This window comes from Oncorhynchus mykiss, chromosome 6 (assembly GCF_013265735.2).
Source record: "Oncorhynchus mykiss isolate Arlee chromosome 6, USDA_OmykA_1.1, whole genome shotgun sequence".
Taxonomy (NCBI): domain Eukaryota; kingdom Metazoa; phylum Chordata; class Actinopteri; order Salmoniformes; family Salmonidae; genus Oncorhynchus; species Oncorhynchus mykiss.
In genome coordinates, this window is record NC_048570.1 from 4,298,925 (window position 1) to 4,326,069 (window position 27,145).

Here is a 27,145-nt window from a genome sequence, read left to right on the forward strand (position 1 = left end):
GGTTACTGTAGAGAGGAGCACCACTGCTAGGTTACCAGAGAGAGGAGCACTGCTAGGTTACTGGAGAGAGGAGCACCACTGCTAGGTTACCAGAGAGAGGAGCACTGCTAGGTTACTGGAGAGAGGAGCACCACTGCTAGGTTACCAGAGAGAGGAGCACCACTGCTAGGTTACTGGAGAGAGGAGGGGCACTGCTAGGTTACCAGAGAGAGGAGGGGCACTGCTAGGTTACCAGAGAGAGGAGCACCACTGCTAGGTTACCAGAGAGAGGAGCACCACTGCTAGGTTACCAGAGAGAGAAGCACTGCTAGGTTACCGGAGAGAGGAGCACCACTGCTAGGTTACCAGAGAGAGGAGCACTGCTAGGTTACTGGAGAGAGGAGCACCACTGCTAGGTTACCAGAGAGAGGAGCACTGCTAGGTTACCAGAGAGAGGAGCACCACTGCTAGGTTACCAGAGAGAGGAGGGGCACTGCTAGGTTACCAGAGAGAGGAGCACTGCTAGGTTACTGGAGAGAGGAGCACCACTGCTAGGTTACTGGAGAGAGGAGCACCACTGCTAGGTTACCAGAGAGAGGAGGGGCACTGCTAGGTTACCAGAGAGAGGAGCACCACTGCTAGGTTACCGGAGAGAGGAGCACCACTGCTAGGTTACCAGAGAGGAGCACCACTGCTAGGTTACCAGAGAGAGGAGCACCACTGCTAGGTTACCAGAGAGAGGAGCACCACTGCTAGGTTACCAGAGAGAGGAGCACCACTGCTAGGTTACCAGAGAGAGGAGGGGCACTGCTAGGTTACCAGAGAGAGGAGGGGCACTGCTAGGTTACCAGAGAGAGGAGCACCACTGCTAGGTTACCAGAGAGAGGAGGGGCACTGCTAGGTTACCAGAGAGAGGAGCACCACTGCTAGGTTACCAGAGAGAGGAGCACCAGTGCTAGGTTACCAGAGAGAGGAGGGGCACTGCTAGGTTACTGGAGAGAGGGGCACTGCTAGGTTACTGGAGAGAGGAGCACCACTGCTAGGTTACCAGAGAGAGGAGGGGCACTGCTAGGTTACCAGATAGAGGAGGGGCACTGCTAGGTTACCAGAGAGAGGAGGGGCACTGCTAGGTTACTGGAGAGAGGGGCACTGCTAGGTTACTGTAGAGAGGAGGGGCACTGCTAGGTTACCAGAGAGAGGAGGGGCACTGCTAGGTTACCAGAGAGAGGAGGGGCACTGCTAGGTTACCAGAGAGAGGAGGGGCACTGCTAGGTTACCGGAGAGAGGAGGGGCACTGCTAGGTTACCAGAGAGAGGAGGGGCACTGCTAGGTTACCGGAGAGAGGAGGGGCACTGCTAGGTTACCAGAGAGAGGAGGGGCATTGCTAGGTTACCAGAGATGAGCACCACTGCTAGGTTACCAGAGAGAGGAGGGGCACTGCTAGGTTACCAGAGAGAGGAGGGGCACTGCTAGGTTACCAGAGAGAGGAGCACCACTGCTAGGTTACCAGAGAGAGGAGCACCACTGCTAGGTTACCAGAGAGAGAAGCACTGCTAGGTTACCAGAGAGAGGAGGGGCACTGCTAGGTTACCAGAGAGAGGAGGGGCACTGCTAGGTTACCAGAGAGAGGAGGGGCACTGCTAGGTTACCAGAGAGAGGAGCATCACTGCTAGGTTACCAGAGAGAGGAGCACCACTGCTAGGTTACCAGAGAGAGTAGCACCACTGCTAGGTTACTGGAGAGAGGAGGGGCACTGCTAGGTTACCAGAGAGAGGAGGGGCACTGCTAGGTTACCAGAGAGAGGAGCACCACTGCTAGGTTACCAGAGAGAGGAGCACCACTGCTAGGTTACCAGAGAGAGAAGCACTGCTAGGTTACCAGAGAGAGAAGCACTGCTAGGTTACTGTAGAGAGGAGCACCACTGCTAGGTTACCAGAGAGAGGAGCACTGCTAGGTTACTGGAGAGAGGAGCACCACTGCTAGGTTACCAGAGAGAGGAGCACTGCTAGGTTACTGGAGAGAGGAGCACCACTGCTAGGTTACCAGAGAGAGGAGCACCACTGCTAGGTTACTGGAGAGAGGAGGGGCACTGCTAGGTTACCAGAGAGAGGAGGGGCACTGCTAGGTTACCAGAGAGAGGAGCACCACTGCTAGGTTACCAGAGAGAGGAGCACCACTGCTAGGTTACCAGAGAGAGAAGCACTGCTAGGTTACCGGAGAGAGGAGCACCACTGCTAGGTTACCAGAGAGAGGAGCACTGCTAGGTTACTGGAGAGAGGAGCACCACTGCTAGGTTACCAGAGAGAGGAGCACTGCTAGGTTACCAGAGAGAGGAGCACCACTGCTAGGTTACCAGAGAGAGGAGGGGCACTGCTAGGTTACCAGAGAGAGGAGCACTGCTAGGTTACTGGAGAGAGGAGCACCACTGCTAGGTTACTGGAGAGAGGAGCACCACTGCTAGGTTACCAGAGAGAGGAGGGGCACTGCTAGGTTACCAGAGAGAGGAGCACCACTGCTAGGTTACCGGAGAGAGGAGCACCACTGCTAGGTTACCAGAGAGAGGAGCACCACTGCTAGGTTACCAGAGAGAGGAGCACCACTGCTAGGTTACCAGAGAGAGGAGCACCACTGCTAGGTTACCAGAGAGAGGAGCACCACTGCTAGGTTACCAGAGAGAGGAGGGGCACTGCTAGGTTACCAGAGAGAGGAGGGGCACTGCTAGGTTACCAGAGAGAGGAGCACCACTGCTAGGTTACCAGAGAGAGGAGGGGCACTGCTAGGTTACCAGAGAGAGGAGCACCACTGCTAGGTTACCAGAGAGAGGAGCACCAGTGCTAGGTTACCAGAGAGAGGAGGGGCACTGCTAGGTTACTGGAGAGAGGGGCACTGCTAGGTTACTGGAGAGAGGAGCACCACTGCTAGGTTACCAGAGAGAGGAGCACTGCTAGGTTACTGGAGAGAGGAGCACCAGTGCTAGGTTACTGGAGAGAGGAGCACCACTGCTAGGTTACCAGAGAGAGGAGCACTGCTAGGTTACTGGAGAGAGGAGCACCACTGCTAGGTTACCAGTTACCCCTCCCCCCCAACATTGCTGTTTAAGGCTGTGATACCTCCAGTTTAAGTGGTGATTGGCTTGAGTTGACAAGGTGAGTGGTGATTGGCTTGAGTTGACAAGGTGAGTGGTGATTGACTTGAGTTGACAAGGTGAGTGGTGATTGACTTGAGTTGACAAGGTGAGTGATGATTGACATGAGTTGACAAGGTGAGTGATGATTGGCTTGAGTTGACAAGGTGAGTGGCGATTGGCTTGATGAGACAGATTAGTTGAATTTCTTGGTCGACAAGACACATACAGTTTGAAGGAAAGTATTTTTTTGAGAAAAGTGCTACTTTCCCACGCTGGCCTGGCCCGCTGCTGAACTGAACTTGAGACTTGTTTGCAGAACCTACTGTAGTTTCCCTTGGCTTGAATTGGCAGACAGGAGGTGGAGGGAGACGGGATGTGGTCGCAGAAAGCCTCCTTCTCTTTTCTTGAACCTCATACCAGCGGGATGGAAAGGGGCCGTGACCGGGAATTGTCTCTCCACACACCACTCCCTTCATTCCTCCTTCCAGCTATATAGTTACTATATTTAATGCATAACATGCCTGTGAACTCAATGAAACTGACTTCCTGTCTTCCTCCCTCCATCCCTCTTCCTCTTTTTTCATCCCTCTTCCTCACCCTCCGTCCCTCTTCCTCACCCTCCGTCCCTCTTCCTCTCCCTCCATCCCTCTTCTTCTCCCTCCCTCCATCTTTCTCCCTCATCCCTCTCCTCTCCCTCCATCCCTTCCTCCCTCTTCCTCCATCTCTCTCCCTCCATCCCTCTCCCTCCATCCCTCTCCTCTCCCTTCCTCTTTATTCATCCCTCTTCCTCACCCTCCATCCCTCTTCCTCACCCTCCGTCCCTCTTCCTCTCCCTCCATCCCTCTTCTTCTCCCTCCCTCCATCTCTCTCCCTCTCCTCTCCCTCCATCCCTTCTTCCCTCTTCCTCTCCCTCCATCCCTCTTCCTCCATCCCTCTCCCTCCCTCCATCCCTTCCTCCCTCCCTCCATCCCTCTCCTCTCCCTCCATCCCTTCCTCCCTCTTCCTCTCCCTCTCTCCATCCCCCTCCCTCCCTCCATCCCTTCTTCCCTCCATCCCTCTTCCTCTCCCTCCATCTCTCTCCCTCCATCCCTCTCCTCTCCCTTCCTCCCTCTCCCTCATCCCTCTCCCTCCATCCCTCTCCCTCCATCTCTCTCCCTACATCCCTTCCTCCCTCTTCCTCTCCCTCCATCCCTCTCTCTCCCTCCATCTCTCTCCCTCCATCCCTCTCCCTCCGTCCCTCCCTCCATCTCTCTCTCGATCTCTCTCCCTCCATCTCTCTCCCTCCATCCCTCCCTCCAGCTGTACAGGAAGGTGGTTCACCAGATGATTCAAGTCCTAATCAGGAAGCTGACTACTCTGAGCCAGTACGAGGAAGCCCTGGTCAAGATCAATGCTACGGCTACAGACAGACTGACCGTGCTCAAGGCCAAGCCTCAGGCCATCCAGAGGGACATGCTGTCCATCTGCAATGACCCCTTCACCATGGCCCAGCAACTCACTCACATAGAACTGGTGAGAGACAGACAGACAGACAGACAGACAGACAGACAGACAGACAGACAGACAGACAGACAGACAGACAGACAGACAGACAGACAGACAGACAGACAGACAGACACAGCAACTCACTCACATAGAACTGTTGAGAGACAGACAGACAGACAGACAGACAGACAGACACAGCAACTCACTCACACACACTACATGACCAGAGGTATGTGGACACGTGTCAACTGGTGAGAGACACTGTTCATATTGCTACTTGTCATCAGCTATGTTTGTTGTCCGCACATTAAAACGGTTGTGTTTGTTCTGCTGTAGCCCTGCATCCTAACAGCTCAATATTTACAAGGGAGATGTAAAAATTGACGAAACATTTATTAACGTCATCAACCTGACTGAACGCGTTCAGAGAGAGATGGAATTTATCGAGTTGCTTTTTCCCCTTTTTACAGGAGAGACTGAGCAACATCGAACCAGAGGAATTTATCCAGGCTTTTGAGAAGAAAGACCTTCTGGACAATGATAAGGTAATGAGTCTGCATGCTTATCCACAATAGGTCACTGGTATGTTATGGAACAGGCTACAGTTGGCTAGAACCCTGTGGTGTGATAAGGCAGATAGAACCCTGTGATAATGCAGGTAAAACCCGGTGGTGTGATAAGGCCTATAGAACCCTGTGGTGTGCTAAGGCAAATAGAACCCTGTGGTGTGATAAGGCAGATAGAACCCTGTGGTGTGATAAGGCAGATAGAACCCTGTGGTGTGATAAGGCAGATGAACCCTGCGGTAATGCAGTTAGAACCCTATGGTGTGATAAGGCAGATAGAACCCTGTGGTGTGATAAGGCAGATAGAACCCTGTGGTGTGATAAGGCAGATATAACCATGTGATAATGCAGTTAGAACACTGCGATAATGCAGTTGGAACCCCGTGATAATGCAGATAAAACCCCATGGTGGGATGATGCAGATAGAACCCTGTGGGGTGATAATGCAAGTAGAACCCCGTGGTGGGATGATGCAGATAGAACCCTGTGGTGTGATAATGCAGCTGGACCCTGTGGGGTGATGATGCAGGTAGAACCCTGTGGTGTGATAATGCAGATATATAACCCTGTGGTGTGATAATGCAGGCAGAACCCCGTGGTGTGATAATGCAGATAGAACCCTGCGATAATGCAGGTAAAACCTGGCGATAATGCAGCTAAAACCCTGTGGTGGGACGATGCAGATAGATCCCCGTGAGATGATAATGCAGATAGAACCCCGTGGTGGGATGATGCAGATATAACCCCGTGGGGTGATAATGCAGATAGAACCCTGTGGTGGGATGATGCAGATAGAACCCCGTGGTGTGATAATGCAGCTGGATCCTGTGGTGTGATAATGCAGATATATAACCTTGTGGTGTGATAATGCAGGTAGAACCCTGTGGTGTGATAATGCAGATAGAACCCTGTGGGGTGATGATGCAGGTAGAACCCTGTGGTGTGATAATGCAGATATATAAACCCGTGGTGCGATAATGCAGGTAGAACCCCTGTGGTGTGATAATGCAGATAGAACCCTGTGGTGTGATCATGCAGATAGAACCCCAGGGGGTGATAATGCAGATAGAACCCCGTGGTGCAATAATGCAGATAGAACCCCGTGTTGTGATAATGCAGGTAGAACCCTGCCTTATATTGCTAAAATCTGAAAGTTAGTAGATTTGGTTCCATCCGTCTCCACTAGTACTAATGTCTATCTCCAAGTAGTTATACAATACAGTTGGCTATCACCACCATGACCGACATTGCTTAAATCAGAAGAGCAGTGATTTGGCTCTATCTAGAGTCTAGAACCACCAGTTTCCTTTCCAGACAGTCACTCATTATGGACTCGACTGAAACTGACCCCATGGTGGGTCAATGTGAGGACACCATTTTGTGTCAGTAAGGTAGACACGGTGTATCCCCAGACATACCTGTGGTAGTAGACCAAATATCTGCTGTCCCTCTCTTCCTGTTCCTTTAAACATCCCTCCGTCTGTCTGTCTGCAAGGGATACAATGTTTTGGTTGTATCGCCATGCAACCACTCGGCCACGAAACAGCCGCCACGAGGGTTTTGTTTTGGGTGTGTGTGCGCGTGCTTGCCAGCGTTCGGCTGCTAGGCAACAGGGGTGTTTTGTGGGGCTATTTTGGCGTCCTTTTTTTTCGTGTGCCTTGGGCTACTCCTCTATATCCACTTCCAAAGGGGTGTGGGTCTGTGTGTTGACCACTTTTGGCCATTGTGTGAGGGAGAGAGGAGAAATGCGTCAAGCTAAAGGAATGTAAGGTATTTATAATTATTCAGCTCTGCTAAATAATGTGAATAGCTAGCTAGCTAACACCCTGACGGTGTGACTCGGAGCATAGTGCCAAAGTTTGCAATAATAGTCTAATTACAAAGACAACTATAAAGCCTATACACCCATCTGGGGAGCTTGGTTCACATTTTTAAATATATAGAATATAAATATAACGTCTATTTGTCAAACTGTATTACTAATTTTATAATTGACAAAATACCCAATTAGCAATGAGCTAAGTAATGGTAATGAAATGCTATGCTACTGGTGCTAATGAAATGCTACGCTACTGGTGCTAATTAAATGGTATCTATACTATGCTAATTAAATGCTTTGCTACTGGTGCTAATGAAATGCTATGCTACTGGTGCTAATTAAATGGTATCTATACTATGCTAATTAAATGCTTTGCTACTGGTGCTAATGAAATGCTATGCTACTGGTGCTAATTAAATGCTATGCTACTGGTGCTAATTAAATGGTATCTATACTATGCTAATTAAATGGTATGTCTTTATTGCTACAGAGCTGTTTCAGCGACCAGAAGAAGGCTAGTAGCCTGGAGGCATATGTACAGTGGTTCAACAGACTCAGCTTCCTGGTGGCCACAGAGATCTGCATGGTGAGTGGTTGGGTAGATCTGAGTGGTTGGGTAGATCGGAGTGGTTGGGTAGATCGGAGTGGTGAGTGGTTAGGTAGATCTGAGTGGTTGGGTAGATCGGAGTGGTTGGGTAGGTCTGAGTGGTTGGGTAGGTCTGAGTGGTTGGGTAGGTCTGAGTGGTTGGGTAGATCGGAGTGGTTGGGTAGACCGGAGTGGTGAGTGGTTAGGTAGATCTGAGTGGTTGGGTAGATCTGAGTGGTTGGGTAGATCTGAGTGGTTAGGTAGATCTGAGTGGTTGGGTAGATCGGAGTGGTTGGGTAGATCGGAGTGGTTGGGTAGATCTGAGTGGTTGGGTAGATCTGAGTGGTTAGGTAGATCTGAGCGGTTGGGTAGATCGGAGCGGTTGGGTAGATCGGAGCGGTTGGGTAGATCAGAGTGGTGAGGGGTTGGGTAGATCTGAGTGGTGAGTGGTTAGGTAGATCTGAGTGGTTGGGTAGATCTGAGTGGTTGGGTAGATCTGAGTGGTTAGGTAGATCTGAGTGGTTGGGTAGATCGGAGTGGTTGGGTAGATCGGAGTGGTTGGGTAGATCTGAGTGGTTGGGTAGATCTGAGTGGTTAGGTAGATCTGAGCGGTTGGGTAGATCGGAGCGGTTGGGTAGATCGGAGCGGTTGGGTAGATCAGAGTGGTGAGGGGTTGGGTAGATCTGAGTGGTGAGGGGTTGGGTAGATCTGAGTGGTGAGGGGTTGGGTAGATCTGAGTGGTGAGGGGTTGGGTAGATCTGAGTGGTGAAGGGTTGGGTAGATCTGAGGGGTTGGGTAGATCTGAGTGGTGGGGGGTTGGGTAGATCTGAGTGGTGAGGGGTTGGGTAGATCTGAGTGGTGAGGGGTTGAGTAGATCTGAGGGGTTGGGTAGATCTGAGTGGTGAGGGGTTGGGTAGATCTGAGTGGTGAAGGGTTGGGTAGATCTGAGGGGTTGGGTAGATCAGAGTGGTGAGTGGTTGGGTAGATCTGAGTGGTGAGGGGTTGGGTAGATCTGAGTGGTGAGGGGTTGGGTAGATCTGAGTGGTGAGGGGTTGGGTAGATCTGAGGGGTTGGGTAGATCTGAGTGGTGAGGGGTTGGGTAGATCTGAGTGGTGAGGGGTTGGGTAGATCTGAGTGGTGAGGGGTTGGGTAGATCTGAGTGGTGAGGGGTTGGGTAGATTTTTTGCTGTTGTTGACTTGTTTTTTGCTGTTGTTGACTTGTTTTTTGCTGTTGATGTTGTTGACTTGTCTTGTTGATGTTGTTGGCAGCCCGTAAAGAAGAAGCAGCGAGCGCGAGTCATGGAGTTCTTCATCGACGTGGCGCGGGAGTGCTTCAACATCGGCAACTTCAACTCCCTCATGGCCATCATCTGTAAGTGTTGTTGTTGTTGTTGTTGTTGTTGTGCTTTTGCACCCCGACCTTGTGACAACTCACTCACCGGCTCACTTGCTCTAAACACAAAAGGCTTTTTGTCGACAGTCAGGAAATACGATTAGTAAATGCAATCTGTTTTTCAGCGAGACTTTGTACCTTCCTAAACCCTATAACAGCCTTAACCCAAAACGAAAATCACAGTGTTTTATTTATTCACTTTAAATAGTCTTTCAAATATTGCTTATTTACTTTTATAGGAATACTTCCCCTCCAAAAAGTAACACATTCGGCCATAGAAATTGTCCTTGACCTGAACAGAAAGGGTAACTTTAGGCTTCAATTGATAATCTTGAGCAGATTGGCTCTAATGCGTCCCGATCTATCTTCGGCTCCAGCTTGTGACCTTCCCCAGGGTCCAAGCACAAAAGTCTGGGTTAGTTTGGGGTCCTTGCCCCAGGCTTTTGGCGGCCAGAGCCAGCCGACGGGGTACAGGGGGGGGGGGGGGGGGGGGGGGGGGGGGGGGGGGGGGGGGTCCTGAGTGGCCAGGGAAGAGGGCAGCTGGTCAGGCCTTGAGGTTCGGGAGGAGGGGGTGGATGATGAGAGGAGGGGCAGCTGAGAAGTTCTACACAAACACCCATATAGACAGATGGTCAGCACTGACCAGAGAGGGAAGGATGGAGGGAGAGGGGTATTGGCAGGCGAGGGAAGGAGGGAGGGACAGAGGGTATTGGCAGGCGAGGGAAGGAGGGAGGGACAGAGGGTATTGACAGAAGAGGGAAGGCAAAAGGGGATGGTGGGGAGGGAGGAACGGCTGGGTGGAGGGAGGGTGGAGGCCCTAGGAGTACCAGCTGTCCCAAGCCCCTCTCTCCCCGGAGATGAAGCCACAAGCAGAGCCCCTCAGTCTCCAGGGACCCATAGGGAGATATTACAGGGTCAGAGGGTTATAAAAAGGAAAGACAAACAGGACCCTGGGAAAATATGTCCTCCTGAATACATATGCACTCACACACACCTGATTTACCATATGGGAAGCATAGTGTTGGATTGGGAAGGAGAGTGATTACCATATGGGAAGCATAGTGTTGGATTGGGAAGCAGAGTGATTACCATATGGGAAGCATAGTGTTGGATTGGGAAGCAGAGTGATTACCATATGGGAAGCATAGTGTTGGATTGGGAAGCAGAGTGATTACCATATGGGAAGCATAGTGTTGGATTGGGAAGCAGAGTGATTACCATATGGGAAGCATGGTGTTGGATTGGGAAGCAGAGTGATTACCATATGGGAAGCATGGTGTTGGATTGGGAAGCAGAGTGATTACCATATGGGAAGCAGAGTGATTACCATATGGGAAGCATGGTGTTGGATTGGGAAGCAGAGTGATTACCATATGGGAAGCAGAGTGATTACCATATGGGAAGCAGAGTGATTACCATATGGGAAGCAGAGTGATTACCATATGGGAAGCAGAGTGATTACCATATGGGAAGCAGAGTGATTACCATATGAGAAGCAGAGTGATTACCAGAGAGAGAGGTTAGAGATGGAGAGAGAGAGAGGTAAGAGATGGAGAGAGAGGTTAGAGGTGGAGAGAGAGAGATAGGTTATAGGTGGAGAGAGAGAGAAAGAGGTGGAGAAAGAGAGAAAGGTTAGAGGTTAAGAGAGAGAGAGGGGTTAGAGGTGGAGAGAGAGAGGTTAGAGGTGGAGAGAGAGAGAGAGGTTAGAGGTGGAGAGAGAGAGGTTAGAGGTGGAGAGAGAGAGGGGTTAGAGGTAGAGAGAGAGAGAGAGAGAGAGAGAGAGAGAGAGAGAGAGGGGTTAGAGGTGGAGAGAGAGAGGTTAGAGGTGGAGAGAGAGAGAGGTTAGAGATGGAGAGAGAGAGGGGTTAGAGGTAGAGAGAGAGAGAGAGAGAGAGAGGGGTTAGAGGTGGAGAGAGAGAGGTTAGAGGTGGATAGAGAGAGGTTAGAGGTGGCGAGAGAGAGAGGTTAGAGGTGGAGAGAGAGAGGTTAGAGGTGGAGAGAGAGAGAGGTTAGAGGTAGAGAGAGGGAGAGAGAGAGACAGAGAGGTTAGAGGTGGAGAGAGAGAGAGGTTAGAGGTGGAGAGAGAGAGAGGTTAGAGGTGGAGAGAGAGAGAGGTTAGACCCAACCAAATCATGATAAAACAAAAAGATAATTACTTGACACATTGGAAAGAATTAACAAAAAAACTGAGCAAACTAGAATGCTATTTGGTCCTAAACAGAGAGTACACAGTGGCAGAATACCTGACCACTGTGACTGACCCCAACTTAAGGAAAGCTTTGACTATGTACAGACTCAGTGAGCATAGCCTTGCTATTTACTGGGCGAAATTCCACAGTGTGCCATCACAGCAGCAAGATTTGTGACCTGTTGCCACGAGAAAAGGGCAACCAGTGAAGAACAAACACCATTGTAAATACAACCCATATTTATGCTTATTTATTTTATCTTGTGTTCTTTAACCATTTGTACATTGTTAAAACACTGTATATAGATATAATATGACGTTTGTAATGTCTTTATTGTTTTGAATCTTCTGTATGTGTAATGTTTACTGTTAATTTTTATTGTTTATTTCACTTTATATATTCACTTTATATATTATCTACCTCACTTGCTTTGGCAATGTTAACACATGTTTCCCATGCCAATAAAGCCCTTGAATTGAATTGAATTGAATTGAGAGAGAGAAAGAGGTGGAGAGAGAGAGAGAGGTTAGAGGTGGGGAGAGAGAGGTTAGAGGTGGAGGGGGAGAGGGAGGGAGAGCGGGATGGAGAGAGGGAGGGAGGGAGAGCGGGATGGAGAGAGGGAGGGAGGAAGGGAGGGAGAGTGGGATGGAGAGAGGGAGAGGGAAGGGGAGGGAGGGAGGGGCATGGAGAGAGGGAGAGGGAGGGAGAGCGGGATGGAGAGAGGGAGGGAGGTAGGGAGGGTGAGAATCCAGCTCAACAATGGCTACAAGGAGGGGGTCTGTGTCAATGGAATTAAAGCTGTGTGTGCAGCTCATTTCTCACCCTTCTCTCTTGTCTTGCTCTCTGCAGCTGGGATGAACATGAGTCCTGTGTCTCGACTGAAGAAGACCTGGAGCAAAGTCAAGACGGACAAGTTTGACATCTTGGAGGTAATTGCTTGTTCACCTGCTGCACTGAGGGTCATACAATCTAGTTGCCTAGCAGCTTCAAACGCCAGCTAGTTGCCTAGCAGCTTCAAACGCCAGCTAGTTGCCTAGCAGCTTCAAACGCCAGCTAGTTGCCTTGCAGCTTCAAAAGCCAGCTAGTTGCCTAGCAGCTTCAAACGCCAGCTAGTTGCCTAGCAGCTTCAAACGCCAGCTAGTTGCCTAGCGAACCTTCCCATGTTCCACTGTAAGCCTCGTGGTGTTTGAAGTGGTATTGCCACAGGGATACTCTACCTTCAGAAGTGTTGAGATGGGGATGGGTAGCCCCAGACAGCTGAGGTAGACGGTGTACCTGAGGTTCAGATCAGACGAGCTCCCTGGGGGTCCGTGGAGGAGCCAGGTATGGACCTTCAAGTCAGAAGATGTAAAGTAGCAGATTAAAGGGATAAACCAGGTCCCAGTGGAACCCAGGAACAGGTTTCTCTCTTGCCACACCTCCCTCATTACTCTACTACCCTCTCTCTCCCCTCTCTCTTTCCCTGTCTCTCTCTCACCTCTCTCTTTCCCTGTCTCACTCTCTCTCTCTCTCTGTCTTTCTCTCAATTCAATTCAATTCAAGGGGCTTTATTGGCATGGGAAACATGTGTTAACATTGCCAAAGCAAGTGAGGTAGATAATACAGTGCCTTGCGAAAGTATTCGGCCCCCTTGAACTTTGCGACCTTTTGCCACATTTCAGGCTTCAAACATAAAGATATAAAACTGTATTTTTGTTGTGAAGAATCAACAAGTGGGACACAATCATGAAGTGGAACGACATTTATTGGATATTTCAAGCTTTTTTAACAAATCCAAAACTGAAAAATTGGGCGTGCAAAATTATTCAGCCCCTTTACTTTCAGTGCAGCAAACTCTCTCCAGAAGTTCAGTGAGGATCTCTGAATGATCCAATGTTGACCTAAATGACTAATGATGATAAATACAATCCATCTGTGTGTAATCAAGTCTCCGTATAAATGCACCTGCACTGTGATAGTCTCAGAGGTCCGTTAAAAGCGCAGAGAGCATCATGAAGAACAAGGAACACACCAGTCAGGTCCGAGATACTGTTGTGAAGAAGTTTAAAGCCGGATTTGGATACAAAAAGATTTCCCAAGCTTTAAACATCCCAAGGAGCACTGTGCAAGCGATAATATTGAAATGGAAGGAGTATCAGACCACTGCAAATCTACAAAGACCTGACCGTCCCTCTAAATTTTCAGCTCATACAAGGAGAAGACTGATCAGAGATGCAGCCAAGAGGCCCATGATCACTCTGGATGAACTGCAGAGATCTACAGCTGAGGTGGGAGACTCTGTCCATAGGACAACAATCAGTCGTATATTGCACAAATCTGGCCTTTATGGAAGAGTGGCAAGAAGAAAGCCATTTCTTAAAGATATCCATAAAAAGTGTTGTTTAAAGTTTGCCACAAGCCACCTGGGAGACACACCAAACATGTGGAAGAAGGTGCTCTGGTCAGATGAAACCAAAATTGAACTTTTTGGCAACAATGCAAAACGTTATGTTTGGCGTAAAAGCAACACAGCTGAACACTTCATCCCCACTGTCAAACATGGTGGTGGCAGCATCATGGTTTGGGCCTGCTTTTCTTCAGCAGGGACAGGGAAGATGGTTAAAATTGATGGGAAGATGGAAGGAGCCAAATACAGGACCATTCTGGAAGAAAACCTGATGGAGTCTGCAAAAGACCTGAGACTGGGACGGAGATTTGTCTTCCAACAAGACAATGATCCAAAACATAAAGCAAAATCTACAATGGAATGGTTCAAAAATAAACATATCCAGGTGTTAGAATGGCCAAGTCAAAGTCCAGACCTGAATCCAATCGAGAATCTGTGGAAAGAACTGAAAACTGCTGTTCACAAATGCTCTCCATCCAACCTCACTGAGCTCGAGCTGTTTTGCAAGGAGGAATGGGAAGACATTTCAGTCTCTCGATGTGCAAAACTGATAGAGACATACCCCAAGCGACTTACAGCTGTAATCGCAGCAAAAGGCGGCGCTACAAAGTATTAACTTAAAGGGGCTGAATAATTTTGCACACCCAATTTTTCAGTTTTTGATTTGTTAAAAAAGTTTGAAATATCCAATAAATGTCGTTCCACTTCATGATTGTGTCCCACTTGTTGTTGATTCTTCACAACAAAAATACAGTTTTATATCTTCATGTTTGAAGCCCGAAATGTGGCAAAAGGTCGCAAAGTTCAAGGGGGCCGAATACTTTCGCAAGGCACTGTATATAAAGTGAATATATAAAGTGAAATAAACAATAAAAATTAACAGTAAACATTACACATACAGAAGTGTCAAAACAATAAAGACATTACAAATGTCATATTATATATATACAGTGTTTTAACTATGTACAAATGGTTAAAGGACACAAGATAAAATAAATAAGCATAAATATGGGTTGTATTTACAATGGTGTTTGTTCTTCACTGGTTGCCCTTTTCTCGTGGCAACAGGTCACAAATCTTGCTGCTGTGATGGCACACTGTGGAATTTCACCCAGTAGATATGGGAGTTTTTTCAAAATTGGGTTTGTTTTCTAAATCTTTGTGGATCTGTGTAATCTGAGGGAAATATGTCTCTCTAATATGGTCATACATTGGGCAGGAGGTTAGGAAGTGCAGCTCAGTTTCCACCTCATTGTGTGGGTAGTGAGCACATAGCCTGTCTTCTCTTGAGAGCCAGGTCTGTCTACGGCGGCCTTTCTCAATAGCAATATGCTCACTGAGTCTGTACATAGTCAAAGCTTTCCTTAAGTTTAGGTCAGTCACAGTGGTCAGGTATTCTGCCGCTGTGTACTCTCTGTGTAGGGCCAAATAGCATTCTAGTTTGCTCTGTTTTTTTTGTTAATTCTTTCCAATGTGTCAAGTAATTATCTTTTGGTTTTCTCATGATTTGGTTGGGTCTAATTGTGCTGTTGTCCTGGGGCTCTGTAGGGTGTGTTTGTGTTTGTGAACAGAGCCCCAGGAACAGCTTGCTAAAGGGACTCTTCTCCAGGTTCATCTCTCTGTAGGTGATGGCTTTGTTATGGAAGGTTTGGGAATCGTTTCCTTTCAGGTGGTTGTAGAATTTAACAGCTCTTTTCTGGATTTTGATAATTAGTGGGTATCGGCCTAATTCTGCTCTGCATGCATTATTTGGTGTTCTACGTTGTACACTGAGGATATTTTTGCAGAATTCTGCATGCAGAGTCTCAATTTGGTGTTTGTCCCATTTTGTGAAGTCTTGGTTGGTGAGCGGACCCCAGACCTCTCCCATTCTTCTTTCTCTCTCTCTCTCTCTCCTCTCTCTTCACCTGTCTCTCTCTCTCTCCTCTCTCTTCCCCTGTCTCGCCTCTTTCTTCCCCTGTGTCTCTCTCTCTCTCTCTCTCGCTCTCTTCCCCTGTCTCTCTCTCTTTCTTCCCCTGTCTCTCTCTCCCTCTCTTCCCCTGTCTCTCTCTCCCTCTCTTCCCCTGTCTCTCTCTCTCTCTCTCTCTCTCTTCCCGTCTCTCTCTCGCTCTCTCTCTCTCTCTCTCTTCCCGTCTCTCTTTCTCTCTTTCGCTCTCTTCCCCTGTCTCTCTCCCTCTCTCTTCCCCTGTCTCTCTCTCTCTCTCTTCCCCTGTCTCACTCACTCACTCTCTCTCTCTCTCTCTCTGTCTCTGTCTTTGTCTGAGAGTGTTGATAGCTGTGGCGTTCGGTTATTGTCCTCCCTGTGTTGATAGAGGTCAGAGGTCAGAGTGTTGATAGCTGTGATGTTGGGTTATTGTCCTCCCTCCGTTGTTTTGAGAGGTCAGAGTGTTGGTGGGCTGGTTTGATGACTCCATCTGTCTTGCAGTTTATGTGCGTCCAGTTGATTTGGCAGGGACGGTTTACGTGGGACTGTGAGTGATTGATAGTCATTGAGATGCCTTCTCCCACAAGCATTCAACCTATTTTGGGGGAAGGGAACTCCAAGCCTGGCCAATGACTAACAACCATATTGTACCATACGGTGCATTCAGAAAGTATTCAGACCCCTTGACTTTTTCCACATTTTGTTAAGTTACAGCCTTATTCTAAAATGGATTTAAATTGCCCCCCCCCCCTCTCTTCAATCTACACACAATACTCCATAATGACAAAGCAAAAACAGTTTTTTCAAAATTTTTGCAAATGTATGTATTTTTTGTTGTTGAAATATTACATTTACATTAGTATTCAGACTCTTTACTCAGTACTTTGTTAAAGCAACTTTGGCAGTGATTACAGCCTCCACTCTTCTTGGGTAATGACGCTACAAGCTTGGCACACCTGTATTGGGGGAGTTTCTCCCATTCTTCTCTGCAGAGCCTCTCAAGCTCTGTCAGGTTGGATGGGGAGCGTTGCTGCACAGCTATTTTCAGGTCTCTGCAGAGATGTTCGATCAGGTTCAAGTCTGGGCTCTGGCAGGGCCACTCAAAGACATTCACTTTGCTCAGTTCATCTTTCACTTGATCCTGACTAGTCTCCCAGTCCCTGTCGCTGAAAACATCCCCACAGCATGACGCTGCCACCACCATGCTTCACCGTAGGGATGGTGCCAGGTTAACTCCAGACGTGACGCTGGGCATTCAGGACAAATAGTTCAATCTTGGATTCATCAGACCAGAGAATCTTGTTTCTTATGGTCTGAGAGTCTTTTGGTGCCTTTTGGTAAACTCTAATAGGGCTGTCATGTACCCTTTACTGAGGAGTGGCTTCCGTCTGACCACTCTACCATAAAAGTCTGATTGATGGAGTACTGCAGAGATGGTTGTCCTTCTGGAAGGTTCTCCCATCTCCACTGAGGAACTCTAGAGCTCTGTCAGAGTGACCATCGGTTTCATGGTCACCTTCCTGACCAAGGCCCTTCTCCCCCGATTGCTCAGTTTGTCCGGGCGGCCAGATCTAGGAAGAGTCTTGGTCGTTTCAAACTTCATCTATTTATCAATGATGGAGGCCACTGTGATCTTGGGGACCTTCAATGCTGCAGAAATGTTTTGGTACCCTCCCCCAGATCTGTTGGGGAAGCACCTGACCTTAATTTCGTGTCTGAAAACTTATGTAAAAAAAGGTATTTCTTTTTATTATATTTTAATGTGTAAAAATGTCTTAAAACCTGTTTTTTAGCTTTGTCATTATGTGTAGATAGCTGAGGATAAAAATTTAAAAAAATCCATTTTAGAATAAGTCTGTAAACGTAACAAAATGTGGGAAGGGGTCTGAATACTTTCCTGAAGGCGCCGTATGTTTAGACATTTTAGCTAACAGTCAATTGTTATCCCGTTCAGACTAAAGCATAAGATGCAATCTCACTCTCTAATGACGTAGCTAGAAGAATAAGACGTTTCTAAACTACATTTTTTTTGAACGAAGATCTGACTTTATGCTCAGCTGACACTGTGATATTGATCTCGCCCTGTCTCTTCCTCCCTCAGCACCAAATGGACCCTTCCGGTAACTTCTACAATTACAGAACGGCGTTGAGAGGAGCGACACAGAGGTCTAGAACAGCCAACAGCACTAGAGAGAAGGTGAGCCTCGATACTTTCACTCACATCTGAGATTCAGGACCCGGTATTTCATTCAACGTGTTAGAGTAGGAGATCTAGTAGATTCTAGGAGATTCTAGTAGATTCTAGGAGATTCTAGTAGATTCTAGGAGATCTAGTAGATCTAGTAGATTCTAGTAGATCTAGTAGGTTCTAGGAGATCTAGTAGATTCTAGGAGATCTAGTAGATTCTAGGAGATTCTAGGAGATCTAGTAGATTCTAGGAGATCTAGTAGATTCTAGGAGATTCTAGGAGATCTAGTAGATTCTAGGAGATTCTAGGAGATCTAGTAGATTCTAGGAGATTCTAGGAGATCTAGTAGATTCTAGGAGATCTAGTAGATTCTAGGAGATCTAGTAGATCTAGTAGATTCTAGGAGATTTAATAGATCTAGTAGATTCTAGGAGATATAGAAGATTCTAGTAGATCTAGTAGATTCTAGGAGATCTAGTAGATTCTAGGAGATCTAGTAGATTCTGATTTCTTCAAATGGTGGGAACGTCCTCTGTGGTCTGTACACTGATCTGTGGTCAGTACACTGGTCTGTACACTGATCTGTGGTCAGTACACTGGTCTGTACACTGATCTGTGGTCAGTACACTGGTCTGTACACTGGTCTGTGGAAATGTCCTGTACTGTTACCCAGGCAGCTGAATTCAATCCTGACGTCTTCTCTCTCTCCTCTCTCTGTCTCCTCTCTCTCTCTCTCTCAGATCGTTATCCCGTTCTTCAGCCTACTGATTAAAGATATCTACTTCCTGAACGAGGGATGTTCCAACAGGATGCAGAATGGGCACGTTAACTTTGAGGTGGGACGTTAAACGGGTGTCCTGACTCTCTGTGAAGATCACTAAAGATCCCATGGCACTTATCGAAAGGGTAGTGGGTGTGAACCCCCGGTGTTCAGGATAAATTCCCAGCTAATTTCCAGCTTCCAATTGGTCCGTTCATCCCACTTCCTCTCCCCTGTAACTATGCCCCAGGTTGTTGCCGGTAAATGAGAACGTGTTGTCAGTCAACTTACCCGGTAAAACAAGGTTAGGGTAAGGCCTTAATGTATCTCAGCTCCACCAGTTCCAAAAGTGTCCCATTGCTAAGGGAGACATTATATTTGCACTATATAGACAAGGACAATTTTAGCGAGCCCCCCCCTATAACTGACAGAGAATGAGGAAGTGAGACTTTCCATTGTTAAACCCCAGCTACACTTCATCAGAAAAAATGTGGAATGAACCTTTTAAGCTACTTTTTATTATTGGAGACCTCCATACATGTCAAAAGTTTAGACACACCTACTCATTCAAGGGGTTTTTCTTTATTTTTTTTTACAATTTTCTACATTGTAGAATAATAGTGACGACATCACAACTATGAAATAACACAATTGAAATCATGCAGTAATATTTTAGATTTTTCAAACCCTTTGCCTTGATGACAGCTTTGCACACTTTTGGCATTCTCTCAACCAGCTTCATGAGGAATGCTTTTCCAATAGTCTTGAAGGAGTTCCCACATATGCTGAGCACTTGTTGGCTGCTTTTCTGTCACTCTGCGGTCCAACTCATCCCAAACCATCTCAATTGGTTTGGGTGATTGTGGAGGTCATCTGGTGCTGCCTGGCGGTGTGTTGGGTCATTGTCCTGTTGAAAAACAAATGATAGTCCCACTAAGCACAAACCAGATGGGATGATGTATCACTGCAGAATGCTGTGGTGGCCATGCTGGTTAAGTGTGCCCTGAATTCTAAATAAATCACTGACAGGGTCACCAGCAAAGCATACCCAACCCCATCACACCTCCTCCTCCATGCTTCACGGTGGGAACCACACATGCAGAGATCATCCGTTCACCTACTATGCGTCTCAGAACCAAAAATCTCAAATTTGGACTCTTCAGGCCAAACGACAGATTTTCACCAGTGCTCGTGTTTCTTGGACCAAGCAAGTCTCTTATTCTTATTGGTGTCCTTTAGCAGTGGTTTCTTCAGCAATTCATCCATGAAGGCCTGATTCACACAGTCTCCTCTGAACAGTTGAGATGTGTCTGTTACTTGAACAGTTAACTCTAATGAACTTATCCTCTGCAGCAGAGGTAACTCTAGGTCTTCCTTTCCTGTGTCGGTCCTCATGAGAGCCAGTTAACTCGAATAAAGTTATCCTCTGCAGCAGAGGTAACTCTGGGTCTTCCTTTCCTGTGGCAATTCTCATGAGAGCGAGTTTCATCACATCGCTTAATGGTTTTTGCAACTGCAGTTGAAGAAACTTCCCAAGTTCTTGAAATGATCCGAATTGACTGACCTTCATGTCTTAAAGTAATGATGGACTGTCGTTTCTCTTTGCTTATTTGAGCTGTTCAAATAGTAAAATACCAACTATCTTCTGCATACCACACCTACCTTGTCACAACAGAACTGATAGGCTCAAACGCATTAAGAAGGAAAGGAATTCCACAAATTAACGTTTAACAAGGCACACCTGTTAATTTAAATGCATTCCAGGTGATTACATAATGAAACTGGTTGAGAGAATGCCAAGTGTGAGCAAAGCTGTCATCAAGGCAAAGGATGGCTACTTTGATGAATCTCAAATATAAAATATATTTTGATTTGTTAAACTTCTTTTTTTATAGTTACTACATGATTCCATATGTGTTATTTCATAGTGTTGATGTCTTCACTATTATTCTATAACGTAGAAAATTGTAAAAAATAAAGAAAAACCCTTGAATGAGTGAGTAGGTGTGTCCAAAATTTGGGCTGATACTGTATATGCTCAGCAACATAAGTCAACCAGTGAATATTATTATCAGGTTAGGGTTAGGTTGCGGTAAGGTTAGGGTTAGGTTGTGGTAAGGTTAGGGTTAGGTTGTGGTTAGGTTAGGGTTAGGTTGTGGTAAGGTTAGGGTTAGGTTGTGGTAAGGTTAGGGTTAGGTTAGGTTGCGGTAAGGTTAGTGTTAGGTTGTGGTAAGGTTAGGGTTAGGTTGCGGTAAGGTTAGGGTTAGGTTGCGGTAAGGTTAGTGTTAGGTTGTGGTAAGGTTAGTGTTAGGTTGCGGTAAGGTTAGGGTTAGGTTAGGTTGCGGTAAGGTTAGTGTTAGGTTGCGGTAAGGTTAGTGTTAGGTTGTGGTCTGGTTAGAGAACTTCTTTATTAATCTTCATATTGTTTTCACATTGCTGAAATGTTTTCCGCAAATATTAACATTATAGTTTTTTCCCCCCACGGTGTTTCAAATGTTATTTTAACATTTTATTCTTATTTTTTTAAACATTGTTTTCAGAAATTCTGGGAGATGGCGAAGCGGGTCAGCGAGTTCATGGTTTGGAAGAAGGTGGAGTGTCCGTTTGAGAAGGACCGTAAAATCCTCCAGTACTTGCTTACCGTACCAGTGTTCAGTGAGGACAGTATGTACAATCCCTCATACACCCCCCCCCCCCCCCCCCCCCAATAAAGGGTTAGGGTTATATAATATATATATATATAATATTTTAAACAAGGTTCAAGGTGTCATTCCAACTAAGTCACTACAGGAAGACTACAGGAAGACTTAAGAACCTGTCCAACTACAGGAGAAGCTGTTTTAATGTCCTGCTGCTGTGACTGTAATGAGTTGAGGCTGATGGTGTCTTTATGTCCTCTCTCTCTCTCTCTCTCTCTCTCTCTCTCTCTCTCTCTCCTCTCTCAGCTCTGTATCTGGCCTCTTATGAGAGTGAAGGCCCTGAGAACCACATGGAGAAGGACAGATGGAAGTCTCTGAGGTGTGTGTACCCCCCCTCCCCGTGGTGTTTGTATGTGTGTTCCCTGGGGGGCAGCTACATTTGTCATAGTTGTCACCCACACTCGTCGACCAAAAGGGGGGAGGGGGGGGGGGGGGGGGGTACATGCTCATCCGCCCACTAGTCAATAACTCTCTCACACACACTGTGTTTTCACACACACGCTGACCCGTCCACTAGTCAATAACTCACACACACACACACACACACACACACACACACACACACACACACACACACACACACACACACACACACACACACACACACAGTAATGTCATGCCATCGGTGATGGGAGTGTAATATGTATCTCAGACATGATGGAGGAAGATTCATTCGTCTTTTATCAGTGTGGTTGAATATTATCCTCAGCCCAGGGAGCTGACTAAGACCCAGTCAGTCAGCCAGCCAGTCAGTCAGCCAGCCAGTCAGTTAGCCAGACAGTTAGTTAACCAGCCAGTCAGCCAGCCAGTCAGCCAGCCAGTCAGTCAGTTAGCCAGTCAGTTACCCAGTCAGTTAGCCAGCCAGTCAGTCAGCCAGTCAGTTAGCCAGCCAGTTAGCCAGCCAGTTAGTTAGCCACCCAGCCAGCCAGTTAGCCAGTCAGTTAGCCAGCCAGCCAGTTAGCCAGCCAGTCAGTTAGCCAGACAGTTAGTTAGCCAGCCAGTCAGTTAGCCAGCCAGCCAGTCAGTTAGCCAGCCAGTCCGTTAGCCAGCCAGTCAGTCAGTTAGCCAGCCAGTCAGTTAGCCAGCCAGTCAGTTAGCCAGCCAGCCAGCCAGTCAGTTAGCCAGCCAGTCCGTTAGCCAGCCAGCCAGCCAGCCAGTCAGTTAGCCAGTCAGTTAGCCAGTCAGTTAGCCAGCCAGTCAGTCAGTTAGCCAGCCAGTCAGTTAGCCACCCAGCCAGTCAGTCAGTCAGTCAGTCAGCCCGTCAGTCGGTGCAGTGCTGAAGACCTGTCTGACGGCTAGATGACAGAAACATTGACATGCTAACCACATGGATTGTTCAGTAGACCTACTCATTAACCCCCATCCCCAATTTATTTTTACACCACTATCACAAAATCATGATTTATAAAATAATACAAAACAATAATAATGAATGTGCAAACAATTGGCTCACAACAAATACCGAAATCATCTTTCGCAGGTGATATGTCTTCTATTGTGTGTATATACAGTGGGGCAAAAAAAGTATTTAGTCAGCCACCAATTGTGCAAGTTCTCCCACTTAAAAAGATGAGAGAGGCCTGTATAATTTTCATCATAGGTACACTTCAACTATGACAGACAAAATGAGAAAAAACAATCCAGAAAATCACATTGTAGGATTTTTAATGAATTTATTTGCAAATTATGGTGGAAAATAAGTAATAAGTATAATATATATATTACAGTATATCTGACTGAGCCCAGACCTGAATGCGTACCATCCATCCAGCTAGTCCGCTTGCAGTGAGTGGCTGGTTAGGCTGGTCCTGGCTGGTTAGGCTGGTCCTGGCTGATCCTGGCTGGTTAGGCTGGTCCTGGCTGGTTAGGCTGGTCCTGGCTGGTCCTGTCTGGTTAGGCTGGTCCTGGCTGATCCTGGCTGGTTAGGCTGGTCCTGGCTGATCCTGGCTGGTTAGGCTGGTCCTGGCTGGTCCTGGCTGGTTAGGCTGGTCCTGGCTGGTTAGGCTGGTCCTGGCTGGTCCTGTCTGGTTAGGCTGGTCCTGGCTGATCCTGGCTGGTTAGGCTGGTCCTGGCTGGTTAGGCTGGTCCTGGCTGGTCCTGTCTGGTTAGGCTGGTCCTGGCTGGTTAGGCTGGTCCTGGCTGGTCCTGGCTGGTTAGGCTGGTCCTGGCTGGTTAGGCTGGTCCTGGCTGGTCCTGGCTGGTTAGGCTGGTCCTGGCTGGTTAGGCTGGTCCTGGCTGGTCCTGTCTGGTTAGGCTGGTCCTGGCTGGTCCTGTCTGGTTAGGCTGGTCCTGGCTGGTTAGGCTGGTTAGGCTGGTCCTGGCTGATCCTGGCTGGTCCTGGCTGGTTAGGCTGGTCCTGGCTGGTTAAGCTGGTCCTGGCTGGTCCTGGCTGGCTCCAGTGGGGTGAGATGGGCTGGGCGAATCCACCTGTCTGTTCGGGTGCTGTCACGTTTCTCTGATAGCCATCTGGCCAGGCTGGTGTTGTTTGTCTCCCTTCCCCACTGCGACAGAACCTGTTACATTACTTCAGACTGGCCGTGTCAGCACAGCACGCCTCTAGCCCGCCCACGCAGAGACACACACACACACACACTTGCCTCTATCACCACTGCTGATAAGCCTGGAGTTTGGCTCAGAGCCTCTAGCCCAGCAATGTGCTTTATGGCTGTTCCAGGACAGGGAAGGGGTTGGGGTTATTAACCTTCTCTAAGTAGACACACGGAACAGACAGTGTTGTATTGATTTCTGCTATTGTAGCAGTAGTACATAGAAGAATCAGTGTCTTTTGTTCAGTGTGGTTGTATATTATCCTCAGAGCCCAGGGAGCTGACTAAGACCCAGTCAGCCAGTCAGTTAGCCAGCCAGACAGTAAGTCAGTTAGCCAGCCAGTCAGTCAGTCAGTTAGCCAGCCAGCCAGTCAGTCAACCAGCCTGCCAGTCAGTCAGTTAGCCAGCCAGCCAGTTAGCCAGCCAGTCAGTCAGCCAGTCAGTTAGCCAGCCAGTCAGTCAGTCAGCCAGTCAGGTAGCCATTACTGCTACAATACATAGATAAATACCTGTTAGATGTCTTGCTAATATATGTTGTCTTTTCTCTCTCTCTCTCTTTCTTCCTGCCCCCCCAGATCCACTCTGCCAGTCAGTTAGCCAGTCAGTCAGTTAGCCAGCCAGTCAGTTAGCCAGCCAGTCAGTTAGCCAGCCAGCCAGTCAGTCAGCCAGTCAGGTAGCCATTACTGCTACAATACATAGATAAATACCTGTTAGATGTCTTGCTAATATATGTTGTCTTTTCTCTCTCTCTCTCTTTCTTCCTGCCCCCCCAGATCCACTCTGTCAGTCAGTTAGCCAGCCAGTCAGTTAGCCAGCCACAATACTGCTACAATACATAGATAAATACCTGTTAGATGTCTTGCTAATAGATGTTGTCTTCCCCCCCCCCCCCCCCCCCCCCCCCCCCCCCCCCCCCCCCCCCCCCCCCCCCCCCCAGATCCACTCTGCTAAGTAGAGTCTAGAGCTTCTGAACAGAACCATGTCAAACCCATCTGACAACCAAGCCTTACCCTGCGGTGATGTCCGAATAACAGTGTCCCTGTTTGGAAGGGAAACAACAAATCTGAACTGTACTATTCAGCAGAATCTTTTTCTGTTCCGCAGTCAAGGATTTCTAGCTAAGAATCCCTCCAGTTGATTGGCTCTTTCTTCACGCTACGTTTCCAAGGACAGCTTCTTTTTTTTTCTTCATCTCTTTTGTATGAATTTTGTAGCCTTTTATTGAAGACTTTACGACCATCACGACTGAGAAGAGGGGGGGGGGGGATGCGGGGGGGGGGGGGGACCCAAGGAGATGCTTTTTGTTGTTGTCCTTTTGTCGTCTGCTGAAAACCTTATTTTTTTTAAAAATGTATTTTGTTGAAACACACCATGTATGTATTCACACCCCGGGTGAAACACAGTTGATGCAAATCATTGTCCCCGTGACATTTTCCAGGTGTATTTTCCTTTCTACGGAAACTAGGGAGTTGTCTGCTGGTTGGCCAACTGACTCAGTTCGAACAGGTGGAACTTTCTCTCTCCTTCTTTAATGAACCAGCGTTTTGTTTACTGGGAACCAGTATACTGTGTAAATGGGGGTTAATCCTAACCCACGGCTATGTTGGTAGAGATATACATGAAGCTAACATTGTTTGTAGTGTTTGTTTGTGTGTGTAATTTCAGGTTTTTCATTCGCTAATTGTTTTGTTTCTGTGGTCATTTGTTTTGTCTACGGTTATTGCGGATGCGTTTCCTCTTTCTAAAACCCAGTTTGGTCGACCAACAGCCTTGACAACTTTGACCGGTAAATATGTTCAGAGTGCATTGGAGAGATAATATGATGTCATTTTTTGGGGGGTTTGTTTGTGTTTTATATAAAGCGTTGTGTGATACTCTACAACGGGAAGAAACCCCTTTATCTCCTCACCCTTTATCAATGGGACACCTCGGCCACGGGCAGAGGGGTGTGTGGCGATTTTTGTGAAGATAGATAATGGCACCCTATTCCCTATGAAGTGCACCCTATTCCCTATGAAGTGCACCCTATTCCCTATGCACTGCACTACTTTACTCTGGCAGTATGTCTCTATGCCCTGATAATCAGTGCTATAAGGCTCTACCACTAGCCAGTATGTCCCTGATAATCAGTGTTATAAGGCTCTGCCACTAGCCAGTATGTCCCTGATAATCAGTGTTATAAGGCTCTACCACTAGCCAGCCACTCTGCTGGAATAAATATAATATTGGAGGACTGGACTGTAAACTTCAATCACTCAAGATAAGCCATCCTGTGTGAGAGTGGTTGTACCTACACACACACTGCAATCCCCTCCCCTCCCCATGAGTTTGGTAGTACAGAAATACAATGTGGTTGTATCGCCCCCTGGTGGTTGAGTTAAGTAAGTGCGGTGGAGGAGCAGTGTTGAGTGAATGAGATGTGTGTGTGTGTGTGTATATGATAGAGGAGATTTGTTTGAGACTTGAGGATGTGAAAGGTTTTTCCTCTATTTAATGCTGGATCAAACTTCCTTTTTTCTCCTATATATTTTTTTCTTCATATTGTTATAATTCTTTTCACCAAATGTTGTTTTATTTATGATCCTCTGTGTAGTTATTATTTCATGTTATGGATATTTACGAGAATTTTATTGTGTTTCTGCTTATTTAATTTTGTACTAGGTACATAATATACTTAGGTAGTTATCAGATATTGGCCTAACAATTTTTTTTTATACAGGTTTATATGAAAACACTTTCAGGGTACAAGCTAACACTATGAAGTCAAAAAATGATGGGTGCGTTCCAGGCCGACTACATTGCAGTCGTTGCATAGCCGATGTCTATCCAGGCATTGTGAGATCTGGCAGGCATCTGTAATTTAGTCCGTCTGGAACGCGGCCATTGACTGATGTCTAGCTTGCCTTGCCTTTGCATTTCTCCACTCTACATGACATTGTGGTTTACTGTGTAAATGATTCAGTTTTTTTTTTTTTCTACCTTGTGTTTTTCTGTTTGTATTTGGACTGTTACGATGGAATAGAGGATCTTTTTATTACTGAGTTAGTTGTGTTAAAAGAGAAAGTGACAAAGTTAATAAAAGATTGCCTAAAAGGTGACGAGGGACACTGTTCATGTTTTTTTCAATGTTTTTTTTTTAAAGTCAGAGATTGACTGTGAAATACCAGAACTATAAAACAATACACATTTCAAACACACTCACATGGACTGATGTTAGATAACGGTTCAATGACAACCCACCGGTAATAGCCTATCCACAGTAATTACAGATGGGTAGCAATTAACCTTTTTTATATATGTATATATATATACAAACGGACTCATTTTTTAGGATTTCCTTTGAGGGTTTTCATGGTCATTTGTGACAACAGAAGAAGAAATGAGGTAGTTTTAAAAAACAAAGAGACAAACGGACGGACAGAAGACAGCTGGGGAAGAAGAGGACGAGGATAAAGGTGACGACATTCCCCGTCGTGTGAAATCCATCGATTAGGGCG

The 27,145-nt window shown here is 47.1% G+C and overlaps 1 protein-coding gene across 3 annotated transcripts in view; it reads left to right on the top strand.

Moving 5' to 3' along the window:
* The window catches only part of LOC110511702 (ras-GEF domain-containing family member 1B-A-like), a 182,495-nt gene extending 155,737 nt beyond the window's left edge, over positions 1–26,758 (top strand). For all 3 annotated transcript variants that reach the window (XM_036979229.1, XM_036979230.1, XM_036979231.1), the window contains 10 exons: positions 4,406–4,618; positions 5,062–5,136; positions 7,467–7,562; positions 8,832–8,934; positions 11,994–12,073; positions 17,556–17,651; positions 18,384–18,479; positions 20,944–21,067; positions 21,349–21,421; positions 24,586–26,758. In XM_036979229.1, coding sequence (XP_036835124.1) covers positions 4,406–4,618; positions 5,062–5,136; positions 7,467–7,562; positions 8,832–8,934; positions 11,994–12,073; positions 17,556–17,651; positions 18,384–18,479; positions 20,944–21,067; positions 21,349–21,421; positions 24,586–24,610 — 981 coding nt within the window. In that variant the 3' untranslated portion in view covers positions 24,611–26,758. The remainder of the gene's footprint in view (positions 1–4,405; positions 4,619–5,061; positions 5,137–7,466; positions 7,563–8,831; positions 8,935–11,993; positions 12,074–17,555; positions 17,652–18,383; positions 18,480–20,943; positions 21,068–21,348; positions 21,422–24,585) is intronic.
* The last annotated feature ends 387 nt before the right edge of the window (positions 26,759–27,145 follow it).